At 37.7% G+C, this 19,569-nt stretch overlaps 2 protein-coding genes across 6 annotated transcripts in view; both read right to left on the reverse strand.

The window, feature by feature from the left end:
* LOC135108640 (uncharacterized) overlaps window positions 1-7,690 on the reverse strand; it is an 11,538-nt gene extending 3,848 nt beyond the window's left edge. The window contains exons 1-8 of one of the 5 annotated variants that reach the window (XM_064019802.1): window positions 7,527-7,690; window positions 4,614-4,692; window positions 4,363-4,410; window positions 3,705-3,841; window positions 3,232-3,354; window positions 2,737-2,969; window positions 2,147-2,275; window positions 387-570 (exon numbers count right to left, since the gene is read on the reverse strand). In XM_064019802.1, coding sequence (XP_063875872.1) covers window positions 387-570; window positions 2,147-2,275; window positions 2,737-2,969; window positions 3,232-3,354; window positions 3,705-3,841; window positions 4,363-4,410; window positions 4,614-4,653 — 894 coding nt within the window. In that variant the 5' untranslated portion in view covers window positions 4,654-4,692; window positions 7,527-7,690. Of the gene's footprint in view, window positions 1-386; window positions 571-2,146; window positions 2,276-2,736; window positions 2,970-3,231; window positions 3,355-3,704; window positions 4,222-4,362; window positions 4,411-4,613; window positions 4,693-7,526 lie in introns of those variants that run through there. The other 4 variants (XM_064019805.1, XM_064019804.1, XM_064019803.1 and 1 more) reach the window with 4 other exon arrangements.
* Window positions 7,691-8,890: 1,200 nt separating this feature from the next.
* On the reverse strand, window positions 8,891-16,201 carry LOC135108641 (glutamate receptor 1-like). Its single transcript, XM_064019806.1, has 8 exons — window positions 14,141-16,201; window positions 13,503-13,631; window positions 13,215-13,401; window positions 12,804-13,040; window positions 12,189-12,442; window positions 10,253-10,390; window positions 9,483-9,669; window positions 8,891-9,380 (listed from the first exon to the last, which is right to left on the reverse strand). The coding sequence occupies exons 2-8, from the start codon at window positions 13,616-13,618 to the stop codon at window positions 9,030-9,032; spliced, it is 1,470 nt and encodes a 489-aa protein (XP_063875876.1). The 5' UTR covers window positions 13,619-13,631; window positions 14,141-16,201; the 3' UTR covers window positions 8,891-9,029.
* Between the last annotated feature and the right edge of the window lie 3,368 nt (window positions 16,202-19,569).

Here is a 19,569-nt window from a genome sequence, read left to right on the forward strand (position 1 = left end):
AAATTTACCTGTAATAAATTTTTAGGATTTTTATTCTAGGACATGGGAAAGGTCAAAAGAAAGGGAAAGACAGATGGACAGCATCCACCTGTTTGGAAAAAAAAAAAAAAAAAAAGAATATATATATATATATATATATATATATATATATATATATATATATATATATATATATATATATATATATATATATATATATATATATATATATATATATATATATATATATATTATTTAGTAGAGTTCCTCATCGAAGGGTTTCGTAGAAATTGCAAACAATGGAGTAATTCAAGAAAATTAGTTAATATGTTTGTTAAATGGTAATTTATTGTGATCTATAGTCTTAAGAGAGATGAAAAAATATAGCAAATGAATATGCTACTTACAACATTCCAGTTTTCGAAAGGCATGACATTAATTGTAAAGTTAAGGGCTTCCGCAATGACTTCTAGCATTCGGTAACCTCTTCCGGTGAAGCTGGCCATTTGATTAGTTTTCAAGTGAGACTCAATCTCCTCGAAGTAGGGTGGCATTGGGAACCATGTTACGTTGATGCTCATGCTATGGAAGCTGAAGGTTGGAAATGGTTGTTAGGAACATGTTTATTGTTACAGTTATGACACCTTAAAGATACATGAAGTTTTAAGGCGCGTTCTTGGTGGATGAAAACCGCATAATTAGTTATGCTTCTGTGCATCAATAGATATGCTTCCTGAGGCCAACCTAAGCAAACCTTTCCCCGCACTGGTTTGCTCTTTGAGCAAAACAGTTATGTTAGAGGAAAGTGGGCAGAGTTTATACCGACAGGCAGATCACCCACGTCGTTTCATAAACCCTATAGAAAATGTGACCAAGAATGTGTAGTGTAAAACCTTAAAATGACATTCATAGGAAACGTATATTCTATGAGAAGTATGCTGTTATATTTTGTCAAAGAAATTAGCTCTGGTGAAATTATTCTAAGTGAAATGAGAAATATCCTGCATTCATTCAAGGAAATAAATCTTCCAGCGAGACCTGAAAACATTTGATCTAAAACTGAGTGTGTCCGTGTGGCATCCTTCATGTTCCTGACTTGAAATTTAAAGCATAATTGTCTTTCTCATAATGCAATACAAAAGCACCACGACTTATAAGAGATGTAAAAACATCAAGTAAATGCAACATATGTATATCAAGTAGACATGATTATCGTTTAAAATGAAGAGCAGTGAAAACAACTCGAACGAACACAGTATCATCACTCCAGACGCCGAAGACAAGTAGAACTGCTTGGATGTGAAGCGGCTTAAGGCAAGCAGGCGGCAGTGGATCAGCTGGCGACTGATGCTGATGATGATGGTGACACTAGGCAAGTGTCACCGGCTCCACACCCCCTCACCAGACTCTGTACAGGGGACTTATCCGTCCATGTATGGAGTATACTTCACATGTATGCGGGGCTCCACTCATACCGCTCTTTTAGACAGGATGGAATCAAAAGTTTTCGTCTCATCAACTCCTCTCCTCTATCTTCAGCCTCTCTCATCGCTACAGTGTTGCATCTCTTGCTATCTTCTACCGCTATTTTCATACTAATTGTTCTGATCTTGGTAACTGCATACTTCTCTCCTCCCGCAGCCTCGCTGCACAAAACTTTCTTCTTTCTCTCACCCTTATTCTGTCCACCTCTCTAATGCAAGAGTTAACCGATATTCTCAATCATTCATCCCTTTCTCTTGTAAACTCGAGAACTTCCTGCCTGTATCTGTATTTCCACCTGCCTATGACTTGAACTCTTTCATGGGGGAGGTTTCAGAACACTTACCCTGTAATTTTTGACTAGCGCTTTCGACCCTGTTCGGGGACCGGCATCTCAGTGGGCTTTAAAAAAAAAAAATTTTATGTATTTAATTTCTTAACTGCAGTTTTGCTGCCCTTGGCCTGTGACCCTCCTACATAAAAAAGAAAAAGTGCCTTCATCGGTGTCATGTGATGAACTAAACAGATGTACGTGTGGCAGTAATGTTGGCGTGTTCTAGGCTGTTCTTTGTGGGCGGAGCTTAGGAACATAATTTTAGGCCACCAAGAACGCGCCTTTAGAATCAAATAATGATATTCAAGCAATTATTACAAAACCATAGTTCACATGAGCTTGATCTCTTACTTATTGTATTTCTCGGGAAAGAATGTGTATCCATCAAGTGGTATGAGGCCGTGCGCTGTGCTCCAGCTGCCCACCCGCACCACCTGCGCTCCAGCGGGACTGTAGGGCAGGTGCACGTACAGCTGGCATCTGAAGTAGTTCATTATTGACTCGTTGCCGATCATGGCCGAGTTGCTTGACTTGCCGCCGAATTCCAATTGACTAACCGTTGATCTCAAACCGAACACTAACCGATCCAAAACCGTTTATGGCCGACTAGCAACTATTTGCGGCCACATTTAGATGTCTAACAAAGAGTAATAATTGTCAGAGGGCAGTGGTTCCCAAACTTTTTTTTTCAGTGCGTTACCCAATTAAATATACCACATTAAGCTCGTTACCCTTTCACAAAATGTTATCAATATTGATATTATGGCTAAATTAATTAAAAATGTTATTCAGCATAGGAATGATGTAACATTGGATAAATACTAACTATACTGCACAAGGTAGTACACGTACACACCTGCTTACGTCTACTTCAGCTGATCACAGAAAAATCGACAGTGTTGCTCCCTTATCACTGTCGCTCCCCACACCACCTTTCTTACCTTTCATGATTTTCCTCTGCTTTCGACGTGAGGAACATGGCATTCATCATGGAAAAGCTCCAGTAATCCTGCAACAGACGACGAAGGAGCGGCATGTCCAGGCTGGTTATTACTAACAACCTCGTTTCCCAAAGCAATAAGCGCTCGTTGTCTGACGCCTCCGCGAAAGCAGCAAGGAAGGAGGGATCGTTGCTCATCACCACCACAGTTACACACCACGATAGCAGCCGCAGCTGCGGCCGTCAGAAAGTGTACAAAAGGAAGAGGAACATCAGATTCTGCATCTGGATCAATATTAACGTTTTAAGAATCAACAAACTAAATTTCTACGTTATTGTTTAATGAGGAATGTCTTCTTATTCACGTTATTTTTCTAAGATGTTACTAATTACTGTTACAGGAAACTTGCTAAACGTATTATGCATCGCACCACTCCTTGTGTCAACGTGCATCAAGAAGACAATATTAAGAGATGTGCCTGTGGTAGCTACTCACCCTGTGGACTTGGGACATCGCCCGTGAATGTAGTGCGTCGGTGAGATTGGTGTCGCTCACCCTCCCACCCACCACCTTGAATATGGCAGTCCCATCACTCCCTTGGTACTCGGATTCCAGCATCTGGAAATATGGAACATTTCTATTTAATATAATATTTGAATGTCAGTAATATATATATATATATATATATATATATATATATATATATATATATATATATATATATATATATATATATATATATATATATATATATATATATATATATATATATATATATATATATATATATATATATATATATATATATATATATATATATATATATAATATGAGAGCCTCATCACACATTGACCATTTAATGTGGATCTGTCACCAAAAACACCACTGGCCTTCAACAGTGTGTGTGTGTGTGTGTGTGTGTGTGTACCTGACGATACATTCATGTACCCTTTCGACAAGTACCATACCTTGTTCACGTTGACAGTTGAGCCTTCATCCAAGACAAAAAAGGAGGAACAACGACGGGAACGTCTTTCTTTCATTGTCTCTTCAAATAAAGCTTGAGCTGCTCGCATAGCATACTCGTACTCACCACTGCTAGACTCTGTGCAGCATAGTAAACATGAGCAGATGATTTTGCAATAACACAGGGGAAGCCACAAAATGCTCATGGATCTGAAGATGAATATAAAGAAAACAAAGATGAATATGAAGAGGTACATGCTTGACCTCGAAATTAGAGAAGAAATGAATTAGTGTTCTAGCTACTCTTATGCTGATGGCTATCCTGTAATTACTAGTAGGAATAAAAAAGTTCGATTCCTTCGTATATCGATTTGACAACTGTCCCTTCTTTCTTGAATGGCACTGCACTTTCCCACTTTTACTTCCTCTATTTTCTTCTTCGTAAGACTTATAGTTTCGAGACAAGTATTGAAACATCTCGATTACTAAATGGCCAAAGGATCTGAAACTCTTGCCTATTTATTGATTTATTTGTTTGCTTCGGAGTGGCACCAGAACAATTGTTTGTATTTATCCCACTTTTTTGAACCCGTGACACGCGCCAACAAAAATAAACAAATAAAAACAGCAAAGGGAACAGTAACATCCTAATTATCTCACTCGGAGCTGGAGATGGTGCCGCCATAGCCAGGAAGCAGACAACCATTGCTGAAAAAAGAGGAAATCTTCATTCTATGGTTTGAGGGTAGGGCATCTGAGGTTGAGATCAAGTTAGTGTACATTACCATTTTTTATTTACTGTATGATCAGCACAAAAAAAAAAAAAGCTTATATCAAATACTACGGTATAGAAAAGGAAGGCATATATATTGAGATATCCAGCATACATGAAACTTGGCTGCATGCCTCACCGGCAAGAAAAGCCACCAGAGCATGGCCAGGAGTTCCCATTTCCTACAGACACTCAGGTACTCGTGATAGTTGGTAGGCCTGGGAGAGAGAGAGAGAGAGAGAGAGAGAGAGAGAGAGAGAGAGAGAGAGAGAGAGAGAGAGAGAGAGAGAGAGAGAGAATTAGAGGCTGTTCGAGTGTTTCGTTCGAAATTGCCGCAAGGACGGGATTGTAAATATGGTGTCGCTCTCAAGTAAATTATACATATATATATATATATATATATATATATATATATATATATATATATATATATATATATATATATATATATATATATATATATATATATATATATATATAAATAGATAGATATACATTACACTACGGCTGCACCACACTACTCTTTGGGCGATGTGTGAGACACGTACGATTTATCCATAGACGGGTCTGTATTTCTTTAGCAAGGCGCCCTCTCGTATACATGTTCAACTAAGGGGGTGTGTTTCCCTCAGCTAAGTATTATCGTCTTCCATCTGCTTTAGCTAGCGTCATGAACAGCAAAACGTACTTTAGAACTGAAGTCTCTAAAACCAAAAAGACGAGAAGAGTCACCTTTTTTAGGAAGTATTTGGTAGAAACACGCAAGGGTGCATCTTCCAGATGCGGCCAGTAAAGATCGTCGGTGAAAGTCTGAATGGAAAATTTACCAAGAATGTAGGGAGTGGGTTACAACGATAGCCTCGCTGAACTTACTTATCGGAGGAATGCGGACGAGCTCGCTCAGAAATATAAGCGTGGTATTGATCAATAAATCAACACCATAATAGTGCATAAAAGTAGTATACAATACATTTTTTGTTACTGTGAAGTTAAAATAATACTTTTGTATATAAGTAAACAATACTTCCATATAAAGGGACTTATTCTGTGGGCGGAATGACAAGTAATGTCTATATAGATTAACAATATTTTCAGATAAAGGGACTGGTTCTATGGGAGGAATTGTTTACAAGTGGCAGTGATATCGACAAATCATGACAGTGGCGACCTTGCCTCAGAATTACAAGACGATTTTTACAGTCTAGAACACCTTTCAGATACTTAACATTCCTATCATTATAATACATACGCAGTATTAATAAATATATGTATAATACATACGCAATGATAATAGTAGTTGAATCCTTAACTTTGGAGTTTGATGACTCCCAGTACCATTGGGAGTGAGGATATGCAGACTATATTAGTTCGTGAGAAAGTACGCAAAATGGAAGAGAGAAATAGGCGATGCTCCTTTGCATGTAAAAGTACTGCACGTATGTATTACCATGAAGAGAGAGAGAGAGAGAGAGAGAGAGAGAGAGAGAGAGAGAGAGAGAGAGAGAGAGAGAGAGAGAGAGAGAGAGAGAGATTTTAGGAAGATACCACTGGGCGTGTGAAGTCTCTAAAAACTTTAGAGTCAAGTCTACGTTAATAAATCGATACTTGACGTTTCAGTTCAGGAGGAAACTGCCTGAGCGTAGGAAGCCGACAGAGACTGTTTGGGAAAGCGTCGGGGACTTTTCCAAGTGCGCGGGCGCCTGAGGCTGATTCAAACTTGTTCGGTCGTTATGTAGTGTGCACTTGTCAAGGATATTTAAGATATTAAAATTAGGGTTTTGAAATTTAAATGTTTACCAAATAAATCGAATGACATCGATTCTAAAGTCTGTCAATACTGCTGAGTTTAGCAGAGCGGAAATATGGTCAATCTCTACTGTTCCAGATTATCTTGTTTTGATTAGTAGTTATCAAATAATTTGAACCGACACTAAGTGGTCTGATCCTAAGCATGAAGTGCACTCCTTAATCCAGGACTCGTTGCCATTTCAGACCGTTCACTGTCACTACCTGTATGTTGTTGTTATCTTCTCCTCTTGCAATAGTGGCCCATCAACCAAGTTTTATTTAGCAAATCTGTAAAACTTTCTGGTTGAGTTTTGTGTGGATAAAGATGTGATCATCATGGGAGACTTTTAATTCCCAGAAATCGACTGTCTTTATATTGTTTTGTTTTTGCATCACCTACCATTAGTGTAACGTTTGTAGTTCAGCCTTCTGTGGGTCATCCAACACGTTAAGTATCCCACCTTTTTCCCTCCATCCAGTCTAGATCTTGGCAACAAAGAACATAATAGAGGATGTTGAGCTACTTCTCCCCTTTCCTATCTACGAGTATGTGCTGACTATGCTTTCGAGACTGCGTCCGAATTCAAGAGCAAAACAGGAGAGAGAGAGAAGGTTCTCGTTCAAGGGCATATATAACTATGAGGGCCATCTTCATTTCTAAATTTTGTTCATAATTTGAGAGAGAGAGAGAGAGAGAGAGAGAGAGAGAGAGAGAGAGAGAGAGAGAGAGAGAGAGAGAGAGAGAGAGAGAGAGAGAGAGAGAGAGAGAGAGAGAGAGAGATGGCATTAGAATCAAAAGGAATGCTAATAGAATGTTTACGAAGTTCTATGAAACACTGTCCCTGGTGGACATCTGTGTTCCAACTTCTAGCTCTTCTAGGCCCACACGCCAATTAATCATGCATAATTTCATCTCTTTACATTAAAGTAAGGGAAAAAGAAGAAGAAGAAGAAGAAGAAGAAGAAGAAGAAGAAGAAAAAGAAAAGACGAAGAATAAAAGCTTACGTTTTGTTGGTCACAATATGACTGCAATAACTAAATTATAGAGGAAATAAGGTTTTTGATAAATGTAAGAAACTGCCACCAATTGGCTTACATAGCACTCATTTTACTTTTTATTAGTGGGTTTCATCCCCAGGGCTGGTACCTCTCAGCAACATAGAACGGGAAGATTACTAAGTTGGTGGCAAAGCTGTATAATTTACGTTCCTTGTGTAGCTTACATTACGGGGGTTGTCAAGCGAAAAACGCTGCAGTACTTACCTACTACTACTACGACTGAGAATGATAGGGATATCTCTGTCAGCCGTCGAGATGAATAACTTGCACCACGACACACTATAATTTTTTCAAAGATAGCCGTGTGTTTCCGTATGCGTTGGAAAGCAGATCACTAATAGACTTTATGTACTTGAGACATTACCTCACCGATCGTGTGAGTCTCAGAAGCAGTGGTCGAGACCCGCGCTAATGCAGTACTAACTACTATGGTCTGAAACATATGGTGTGTTGATATAAGCAATGTTCAGTCATGCGTACACTCAGCAGTCTCGATCGAGTCTTCCTCTTGAACAAATGTGACCTTTCATGAGAAGTGAAAACAGACTAGAAAATACAAATGAAATAAAAGTTGAAAAAAAAAACTTAAATTATGATTAGCAGGTTTTATGACCAAAATTATATGACTGACGGACTAAAAGGTTGGATGGATGGACCATAGAGATAGCAGGAAACAAAGGAAGATGAGGCAGAACGTGTCATGAACTGGTAGTTATTGTGACATTATGATAGATAAGGGGAGCCTTTCATCACCTAGGATTATACTGGATCAAGTGTGTGTGTGTGTGTGTGTGTGTGTGTGTGTGTGTGTGTGTGTGTGTGTGTGCGCTTTTGAGAACTATGAAAGAAAACATAAAAAAAGAAATGGGAAGAGCCATAAAAAATGAAAGGATTGGTATAGTGATGTTTGAGTTACTTTATTTAATTTGATTCTATTTAAAGTGAGGAGGTACTGACCCCACTGACCCAGACCACTGTGCCTGGCGCTGTTCGTTCCATATCCAAGACACTGACCCCACTGACCCAGATATCTGGCGTTGTTCGCTACGTGCCCAAGACACTGACCCCACTGACTCAGGCCCCCAAGGCTCAGCGTTATCAGTGACATCTGGAAAGTCTCATCCGCGACAACGGAAAAGATATCGCTCCCGCAGCTCCACCAGACTGGGGCACTCAGCTAATAAGTGTTGCACTGTAAGGGGAACTAAGCAGTCATCACAGAATGGTTGGGTTTCCCGGGACGGGCCAGAGCAGTCTCAGAGTGGCGCCCCTGCACATGGAAATACGTCCATGGGCGGAAAGTTACAGAAGTTATTTCAGCCATCTTAATGGCAGCAACCACATCTTCTCACATCCCCTGCCAGTTGGCAAGAACTGCGACCCTTATACTGCAGTATAAATCATGAAAGGGAATGGAGGTGGAAAGAGCTGAACTCACTCATGTGCGGGTACCCAACAAAATGTAATGTGCTGTGCTGTCATCTTGGTATGTATTAATATCTCCTGCACATTTTTTTTTTTTTTCGCGTGGAGGAGGCTAACAGATTACAAAAAAAAAAAAAACTCGTTCTTAATTACCTTCTCCTTCGACATTTTATTTAAAACATACATTTGATAATCTTTATTGGTCTACATATATATTTATTTACACTTCAGCCTATCTACACATATATATATATATTGGTATATTTGAGTATCTGTAAAAAACTAAAATAATTGTGCAGGAGCAGAAACGCCGTCGGCACTTCCCTCATAATGGTGAAGGCTCGCGGTTGCTTGGTCTCTTGAATCACTGGAGATGTGGCTATGACGACAAAGTGAGACAGATTTTTCACCAATGAAGACGGCGAAGGAGAGAAAGGCTCCTACGAGAAAGAGGAAAAGAGGACCTTGCATGTGGATCAGAGTGAGAGCTTTCGTAGTGACTTGATGAATCTCGACAGCATCTTGATCCCCAGAAGAAGTGCCGTCAGCCTCTGTAGCTTTACTCATCCTCCGCCGACTATCAAACTGAGTTCTTTCCAGAACTTCCTTAGTCCACTTTTCTATCAGTCCAGCCTGGAAGTAAAATTACATAAAACATCGTAAATACTCGGGGTTTGCCGTGTATTTATTATACAATGAGCTTGATGACTGATTATTTATGAATAAGAAATTTACCCCATGAAAAGCCAGAATGCAGTGGTCGAGGTTGGCTTTGAAGGGCGTGTTGGGAGAAAGAGGCCAGCCGCAGTAACCGGGCACGATATTTTGCCGTGCCACGTAGAGTGGTGTGAATCCTCCTTTACTTGTGAAATGTTCGGCAATTAACACCTCCAAGTTCAGCCGTTCGTACACATAAGCTTTGCTGTAAACAATGAGAAAAATTTTCGAAGCTCTATCTCTCATCTGTTATATTTAGCATTAAAGTTTTGGTGTATGTTTCCTGTATGCGTAAATTGATAATTTCGCTGGAAGTGGATGAGTATTGCAGTTGATTGGCATGTAAAGGTAAATGACATTAGTCCTAAGACAGAGATGATTAACTTTGGCCGTGAGTTTTCGTTCTGTTTGACTAAATCTTTTTAATCTTAAAAAAAAAAAAAAAAAAAATTCCGTTCTTGTACTGACAAAGTGATTACATAAAAAGTTCTAATATAGGTGCCCAAAAGTGATGTCTCATATTAAGCATTTTGATGAATACCGACATCCACTCCTCAATTTATGATATTATTTTCGTGTAAATAAATAAATAAATAAATGAATAAATAAATAAATATATACTCGTATATATATATATATATATATATATATATATATATATATATATATATATATATATATATATATATATATATATATATATATATATATATATATATATATATATATATATATATATATATATATTCATTTCTTTATCATAGTGTGATCTTAGTTGTTAGACTTACCCTTTCTCGATAGCTTCTAGCAACCCAGCTGTAAATGTAGGTACAATCTCTATTCTGTCACTCAGTGCCTTGAACAATTTTGAATTAGATCGCTTCCAGCTATCTATGAACTCTGTAATATCCGGAGTCGTCGTGATCCTGAGAAACAATGAAGAATAATAAATAAGTACTTGTAATCATAGGAATTTTACAATAATCATATTGCAATTTGAAATGCACACGCACACACACACACACACACACACACACACACACACACACACACACACACACACACACACACACACACACACACACACACACACACACACACACTCACTCACTCGCTCGCGAAGAAAAGATAAAAATAAAACAAAAAGAAAGAAAAAGAAACGCCGAAGATACAACCAGAATATCAAGAAGAATGATCGACATTCTATCTGGCTAAGCGATTACTACAGTCTATATATATATATATATATATATATATATATATATATATATATATATATATATATATATATATATATATATATATATATATATATATATATATATATATATATATATATATATATATATATATATATATATATATATATATATATATATATTATGTAGGAGGGACATTGGCCAACGGCAACAAAAATCCAATGAAAAAAAAAAAAAAACCACTGAAATGCCAGTCCCAGAAAAGGGTCCAAAGCGGTAGTCAAAAAATTGAAGGATAACTGTCTTGAAACCTACCTCTTGAAGGAATTCAAGTCATACGAAGGTGGAAATACAGAAGCTGGTAGGGAGTTCCAGAGTTTACCAGAGAAAGGGATGAATGATTGAGAGTACTGGTTAACTCCTGCGTTAGAGAGGTGGACAAAATAGGGGTGAGAGAAAGAAGAAAGTCTTCTGCAGCGAGGCCGTGGGAGGAGGGGAGGCATGCAGTTAACAAGATCAGAAGAGCAGTTAGCATTAAAATAGCGGTAGAAGACAGCTAGAGATGCGACATTGCGTCGATGAGAGAGGCTGAAGACAGTCAGTTAGAGGAGAGGAGTTCATGAGACGAAAAGCTTTTGATTCCACCCTGTCTAGAAGAGCGTTATGAGTGGAACCCCTCCAGACATGTGAAACATACTTCATACATGAACGGATAAGGCCCTTGTACAGAGTTAGCAGCTGGAGGTTGAGAAAAACTGAGGGAGATGTCTCAGAACACCTAACTTCATAGAAGCTGTTTTAGGTAGAGATGACATGTGAAGTTTCCAGTTCAGATTATAAGTAAAGGACAGACCGAGGATGTTCAGTGTAGAAGAGAGGGACAGTTGAGTGTCATTGAAGAAGAGAGGAGAGTTGTCTAGAAAGTTGTGTCGAGTTGATAGATGGAGGAATTGAGTTTTTGAGGCATTGAATAATACCAAGTTTGCTCTTCCCCAATCAGAAATTTTAGAAAGATCAGAAGTCAGGCGTTCTGTAGCTTCCCTGCGTGAAACGTTTATTTTCTGAAGTGTTGGACGTCTATGAAAAGACGTGGGAAAGTGCAGGGTGGTATCATCAGCGTAGGAGTGGATGGGACAAGAAGTTTGGTTTAGAAGGTCATTGATGAATAATAAAAAGAGTGGGTGACAGGACAGAACCCTTAGGAACACCACTGTTAATAGACTTAAGAGAAGAACAGTGACCGTCTACCACAGCAGCAATAGAACGGTCATAAAAAGAAACTTGAGATGAAGTTACAGAGAGAAGGATTGAAGCCGCAGGAGGATAGTTTGGAAATCAAAGCTTTGTGCCAGACTCTATCAAAAGCAAAAGCAAAAATCTCTAAAAGAGGATGACCAAGACTCAGTAAGGAAAGCCAGAAGATCACCAGTGGAGCGGCCTTGACGGAACCCATACTGGCGATCAGATAGAAGGTTGTGAAGTGATAGATGTTTAATTATAATGGATAACGACTTCCGATAAGTACTTAGCGTCTTTGCCAACGAGATCATCCAGAGTTTCTACCCGAGGTGGGTATTTGGGTGCGGTAAGGTAGGCGGTGAGGTTGCTGCGGTAAAGAGTTCCTACGATGAAGGAGAAGATCAGCCATGCAGTCAACACGACCCGCGTCGGGCTACTGCGCGGCAGCCCTCCAGGGATAGCCTCATCTAGCAGCGTCCCAACCACCTGCTTCAACACCGGCCACGTCTCGTGTGTCTTCTTTTCGCTTTCAGGTCGCATCTGAGTGGTAAGGTGACAGACACAGTATAATACATTAACACACGAAAGGTGATGCCAATTGAGAATATCAGGTAAAATAGAAAAAAAAAAAAAATCAATGACAGGTCAAATGATGATGATCATTATCATCATTAATGATGATGATGATGATGATGATGATGATGATGATGATGATAATAATGACGATGATGATGATGATGATGATGACGATGATGATGATGATGATGATGATGATGATGATGATGATGATGATGATGATGATGATGATGATAATAATAATAATAATAATAATAATAATAATAATAATAATAATAATAATAACAATAATAATAATAACAATAAGAATAATTAAAGTACTCACCAGCATGAGGACTATGAATACCAAGATAACAGCAGCAGCGATGGAGCCCCAAACTTCAGGTTCCAGCGGGTAGTACAGACTCTGCCAGCTGGGCTTTATGGTAGGCTTGGCCATGCTAAAGCCCAAAGTAGCCCGTTCAATGAAGAAGGTGAAATCATAGATCTCCAACAAGTTTGGCAATACAGCCAGCTTGATGGGTCGAATATAAGCTTCACGATGAATGAGGCGTATCATTACCTGTGGCGCGCACACATATGAAAATAATCCGTTACTATCATATGTACATAAGAATTATATATATATATATATATATATATATATATATATATATATATATATATATATATATATATATATATATATATATATATATATATATATATTAACGCATAACATACAAGAAAAGCTTACTTGATCCCATCCCTGGTACGACAGAAAATTGACGGTAAAGTTAAGGGCTTCTGCAATGGCCTGTAAAATTGAGTAGTCTCTTCCGGCGTAAGCAGTTACTTGGCTGGGGTTGGCGTCAGTGTGTGCCACTTCCATTAGGTAGGGTGGAAATGGGAACCATGTAGCGTTTATAGTCATGCCATGGAAACTGAGAATAGAAAATCTTATTAATTTCACTTAATGATCAATTAACAATTGCAGTAGTAGTTCAAAATACAATGAATCATATTTATGAATACTTATTCTCACTTATTGTATTTCTCGGGGAAATACGTGTGGCCGTCAACTCGTACAAGACCATGGGTTTTACTCCAGCTGGCAACCCTCACCACCTTGGCTCCTCCAGCAGTGAAAGGCAGGTGCATGTATAACTGGCACCTACGAAAAAAAAAAAAAAAAAAAAAAAAATCAGAGTCTATACACTGATAAATGTCTCTGCTCATTAGTGGACAACGGAAAGACTGTTTAACCAATTGTCTAATGCTGTTACAACATGCTCATAATACACTGTAGTAAATAAATATCTATGGGGAGATAATATCGTTGCCAAAATTTAATATACATATTGTTACTTAGACCAGCCTAGTGGCAATATAGAAGATAAATAGAAAGAGAGAACGAGAGACAAGAGAAGACGAGTAATGGCGTGCTAACTTACAATAACTTTTGCATAACCTAGTAAAATTTTTATTTCCCCCTTCGCGGTGTCTTAGTAAAGCGAAGCTCATACGCTTATAGAGTAAAAGTCATAGATTGGTGTGGTCAAATTAAATTACAATCAGGAATTTTTGTAATTGTGCCATAAATGATTAAATACAAAGTATTTATAAGAGTTTGCGTGTGAATGTGGCGCGGCGCAGGATTATGTCCTCCACCTGCTCGTTCACCTCTATTCCCAGTTCCTTCCTCCTTCCCCTGTCACGTGACTAAGCCTCGAGCGCGTCTCTAGGTCCGATGTAGGTTCACTCGGTCTATCTAGAACTCGGCATCAGCGCATGCGTGAACAACATGCCAGATATACGGTTCGATGCCTCATTTGCGCCCTGCCGTCAAGGAGTGAGCATTTCCTCGCTGCTCTGAGAATGAATTCGGTATATTCTGCCCATGGTTTCTTGGGACGGTTAGAATACTCAGATACATTATTTTCGTGTCTAATTCTATTACATTTTATGTCACCTTCGTTGCCTCATTAAATTCTTCTTTTGGTTTCCAATGAACATACTCGATAAGGGACGAATTCGCTTGTAAACACTAAAAAAAGTGGCGAAAGCGCAGAGGTAATAGTGTTTACAGACGAATTCTGGACGTCCCTGGACGTGTTAGGTAATGTTAGGTTAGGTTAGGTTAGAAGTTTCCCCATTTGTCAAAACACGGCATATCATTCTTAGATTTTTTTCGTGAATGTCCAAATTTAAACCTCACTTTCTGCATCCACTCCCCCTCACACACGCATACACACAAAAGATTCCTTACAGGTCCCACAAGCTTGCTGGGGGGAAAGGGAGGGGTTATGTAATAAGGAGTTATTGTAAATTTTTACTCTAAATGCTTCTGGCCTTTTTATTTTTGTTATTGTCTTCGTCTTGCTCAGAGGATTTTTTTCGTGTTGCAGTCCGTGTCCAACCGTCTTCTCTCTCTACAGGGTCACCAATTTTAAGAAAGTTTGAGCTTGTCCTCTAAGAGACTGGAGACGAGTTGAGGTCGGGTCAATAATGTTACTAAATTCTGCTGGGCAGTGGATGGTCCCACCTGTGGGAGGTAGCCCACAGGGTATTATAATCACCAAGTTTGTGGCGTTACTGTCTTTGTCTTCCTCGCACGTGGCTGGGCGAGTCCTTTCTCAGCTTGTGTGAGAAGTTGGCGTTGTATAATTCTTGTAGATTGAAACAGGGTGGCGACCTCTGAGGCTTGTAACTGTGTACAACCAGTGAAATCGCCTGGGTTCATGTAGCGATTGCCTCGCATTGGACTACAAAGGTGGCAGACTAGGGAGAAGCTGACCCGAAGGAGTAGCAGCTGTTAGAGGGGGTGGAACTAGCGGTAACATACTTATGGACGAAAAAGTTTCTTGAAATAAGCATACATAAGTAGTTGTTCGGGTGTTGAGTATGCCCCCATTTTCTTCTGTTATTAGTATATTTATTGGCTTGAAAGTTCTTACCTTTCATTTTTTGGCTCTGGTTTCGATGTGAGGAACATTGTATTCATCATAGAGAAGGTCCAGTAATCCTCTAGCAGACTTTGCACGATCGACATGTCCAGCCTAGTCACCACTAACAGCCTCGTTTCCCACATCAGCAGGCGACCAGTGTCAGATGCCTCCGCAAAGGCAATGAGGAAGGCAGGATTGCTGCTGATCACCACCATTGTCATGCACCAGGATAAGACTCTCAGCTGATGGTTTGAAAAGCAATGCCCAAATCAAGGAATTAGATTTGCCTCGAATTGTATCTCATGGAAACTGCGATAAACATGATCCTTTATATCAGAAAGCTCTAGCCTTTACTGATTCGAGTTTCAATGTCTTTCAGTGTATCCACATGGATATACTGAGAAAGTTTTCAAAATGAACTCGAGATTGAGAACCACTCACCCGACGGGCCTGGGCTACAACTTCAGGGAATGACGCCTGGGTGAGATTAGCATCGTCCCCTTTGTTGCCCGTCACCTTGATGATCGCCACCTGGTCAGTCTCTTGCAAGTCAGATCCGATAATCTGCTCAAGTTTGTGAATGAAACGAAAGTTAAATGTGACTGAAATTTATTCAGTTGTTTCCTGCTATGTTAGTTAAAGAAAACTGGAATAATGAAACTGAAAAAAAAAAGAATAAAAATTATTAGCAAATATAATGACATTATCTTAAATGTTTCAAAATAAAAACCCGATAAATATATTTGACAAATAAAATGATATATAACACTACGTAACACGATTTTTGTCTTTGACAAGCAAGTGTTATTTTCCAACTCTTTTCATTGCAAAACAATGGAAAATGTCCATTATTCCTGTCAAACTTTGCTTTTGTAGCTTTCAAAATGATTTTTTGCCCCAAAATAGCTAAATTTCACCATTTTTCCAGATGCTGTCACAAAGAACTTTTTTGGTCTTGTCTTGATGAATTGACCACATATGTATCAGAATGGATCTGGAGAATGATTGCAGCCTCTTTATGTCATTTCACCTCTTGTGATGTGTCTTCTCAGGCAGCCAAAGAAGAATTGATTGTTGGTCTGGAAGCCCCTACTTCTATACTATCAAGTAGTACTCTAGAATATTCTTAGTCTTTCTAGAATGTGTTTTAGAATGTTCTTAATCTTTCTAGAATATTCTTGAACCTACTTTAGAATATTCTGAATTTATTCTAGAAAATTATAGTAGATTCTAGGAAATTTTTGATACTTGTGCATATTTCTACTGTATTCTAGAAAGTTCTAGAATATTCTGGAAATGTTTACAGTGAATAGAATGTTCTAAAGTGTTCTAGAAACTGATTGAACATTCTGATTGAACATTCTGGAAGATCTGAGGAGATTTCTGAAATGTAAGCAAATTCTTCTAAATATGAGAAACTTCTTGCTCCATCTGGTCAGTTCAAGAATGATCTTATTAAAATTAAAAATGTTTAGAACACTTCATATTCTTTCTTTCATTGTTTTAACTTATTTGCAACATTTCAAATGCAATTAGATAAGCAACTGACTCTTTACCAGAAAGTGGTGCACTAAGAAGGTCTAAGCAGTCATCACAGTATGACTGTTTCCAATAACCATGTATAAGACGCATGTGACCCGATTAGAATCTGGATAATGAAGTTTATACACAAGTGTTGCGTTTTGCTTTATTTTACGAGAAATTAATTAATTACTATGGCTGCCAGATAGCGCTGCTCAACCTAGTAAACTAGGCTCAGATTCATAAGCCTTCCAATATAATGCCGTCTGGAATTGCCATAGATACATACTGCCCGAGACTATTCCTTTCCACCAGGGGCCGAAGAGTGCAAATAATGTGTGTAGAGTGACCAATTGTGTGATGCTTTTTCTGGTCATCCCATGTGGGGATTGACGGCGTGGTATATAGACAGATAGGTTATTATTATTATTATTATTATTATTATTATTGTTATTATTATTATTATTATTATTATTATTATTATTGTTGTTGTTGTTGTTGTTGTTGTTATTGTTGTCGTTGTTGCTATTGTTGTTGTTGATCGGCAGTAGATAAAGTGTAGGGAGATGTACTTGAGTGACAGTGAAGAAGTGGGAATGCTTGTTTGGAAGACAATGAAAGAACTTATTTTGTTTTGAACGAGTCAACAAAGTTTGTCCTGCAGCAGTCATAAAACATGGAAACATTCAGCATTTGTGTTCGTGTCGTGACTGATTTATTACTACTTATGTAAATTGTACATTACCTTGTTGAGTCTGATGATCGAAGCATCATCCAAAACGAACAAGAGGGAACAGCGGCGAAGAGGAGTCTCCTTTATCACTTTACCTAGTACGTCTTCTGCTGCTTGTACAAGTTGCGCAGTTTGGTCTGGTCCTGGTAATCGTTGTATTAGTGTGTGTGTGTGTGTGTGTGTGTGTATATATATATATATATATATATATATATATATATATATATATATATATATATATATATATATATATATATATATATATATATATATATATATATATATATATATATATATATATATATATATATATATATATATATCACATGAACTCTGGGCTTGGCCACCTTAATGGAATTATTACTAAATTTATCAAATAATAAATAAAAAAGCAAGGAATTTATCATGATACAGGTAGAATGCAAGTTATATATATATATATATATATATATATATATATATATATATATATATATATATATATATATATATATATATATATATATATATATATATATATATATATATATATATATACACACACACACACACACACACACACACACACACACACACACGAGTATAATCACAGATAGTAGCAGTCGGTAACTTACTGGGCGTTGGAAACGTCGCTGTGGACAAAACACAAGTAGACAGGGCCAGTTCTAGGGCCCAAATCTTGTTCCTCATTGTATCGGCTCTTTTTGTGGATCACAGATTATCTTTGTGAATTTGGCTTAGCTAAGCTAGACCACAAATGCCCTAACATGAGTCTTGTTACCGGTTTGTGACGAATTTACCATCACCTGTTTGTAAAAAAAAAAAAAAAAGAACAGAAACAGGCATCTCCAACCTACATGCACTTCTATAGGGTGACTGTCTGCAAACTTGATTATTTTACTCGATTTATTTCTGTGTTATATATCTCCTTTCTTTTCCATTCTTAGATTTGGGGATCCTAAATATTTCTCTTTCACAGTTTCTAAGGTTAATAGAAAAAAAAAAAGAAAAATCAAAATACGACATTATATATGGAACATTTAAAGAACACTTAACAAGCTCGCTTATCTTGTTCTATTTTTAGGGTTGAAACACCCTATTATGTTTCGTTTGTGAGAGGAATAATGCCAGTAATAAAGCCATAAAAGCCTGTCACTAAACTGTCAGAGAGAAGCAGTCCAGTGCCGTAAAGTCCTAGAGAAACAACTGGCACTTTTCCTACACAGGAAATGAATAAGGGTTTAAGGCACCAATTTAAGTTGGAATTATTGTTCGACGTAATGAAATTACGAAATTATCCTCAATTAAACTAAAGGTAAACTTTATGCTGAAGAGTTGAAAGCATGACAGCTTATTTCTCTTCACATGTCGCGTAAAAGTTTGGAAGAGGAGGAATTTCACTAAATTCTGTAAATCTGGTTTAATGATTGTTTATATATGTGGCCATGTTTACACTACCTTGCCGTTGTGTATTGCTAACCTTTGTGCTGTTTTTTTTATTTTTTTATTATCATTATTATTATTATTATTATTATTATTATTATTATTATTATTATTATTATCATTATTATTATTTTTAGTTGCATTTTACTTAAGGAGTAGAAGGAGAATAAGAAGAAACTTCATTGCATAATAAGTAATATAACGATCATGTGCTGGATCACATGAACTCTGGGCTTGGCCACCTTAATGGAATTATTACTAAATTTATCAAATGATGAAAAAAAAAAAGAAAGTTATCGTGATACAGGTAGAATGCAAGTCAGAAATGCAATGGGATATATATATTTAAGCATCTCGGATACTTTTATTTCCAGTATTATGTCAAGATGGAAGGAAAAGAAAGAAAACAAACGAAAACCTATAGGTTCTACAAGAGAAAAATAAAAAAGATCCTTTGCAAATGACAT

The sequence above is a fragment of the Scylla paramamosain genome, chromosome 17 (assembly GCF_035594125.1).
Source record: "Scylla paramamosain isolate STU-SP2022 chromosome 17, ASM3559412v1, whole genome shotgun sequence".
Taxonomy (NCBI): Eukaryota; Metazoa; Arthropoda; class Malacostraca; order Decapoda; family Portunidae; genus Scylla; species Scylla paramamosain.

Coding starts and splice junctions, on each gene's coding strand:
- LOC135108641 (XM_064019806.1), bottom strand. CDS start 13,618: ATGCACCTGCCTTTCACTGCTGGAGGAGCCAAGGTGGTGAGGGTTGCC. Junction 13,041..13,214: donor CGTACCAGGGATGGGATCAA/GTAAGCTTTTCT, acceptor TGCGCGCCACAG/GTAATGATACGCCTCATTCA. Junction 12,443..12,803: donor TATTCATAGTCCTCATGCTG/GTGAGTACTTTA, acceptor CTTACCACTCAG/ATGCGACCTGAAAGCGAAAA.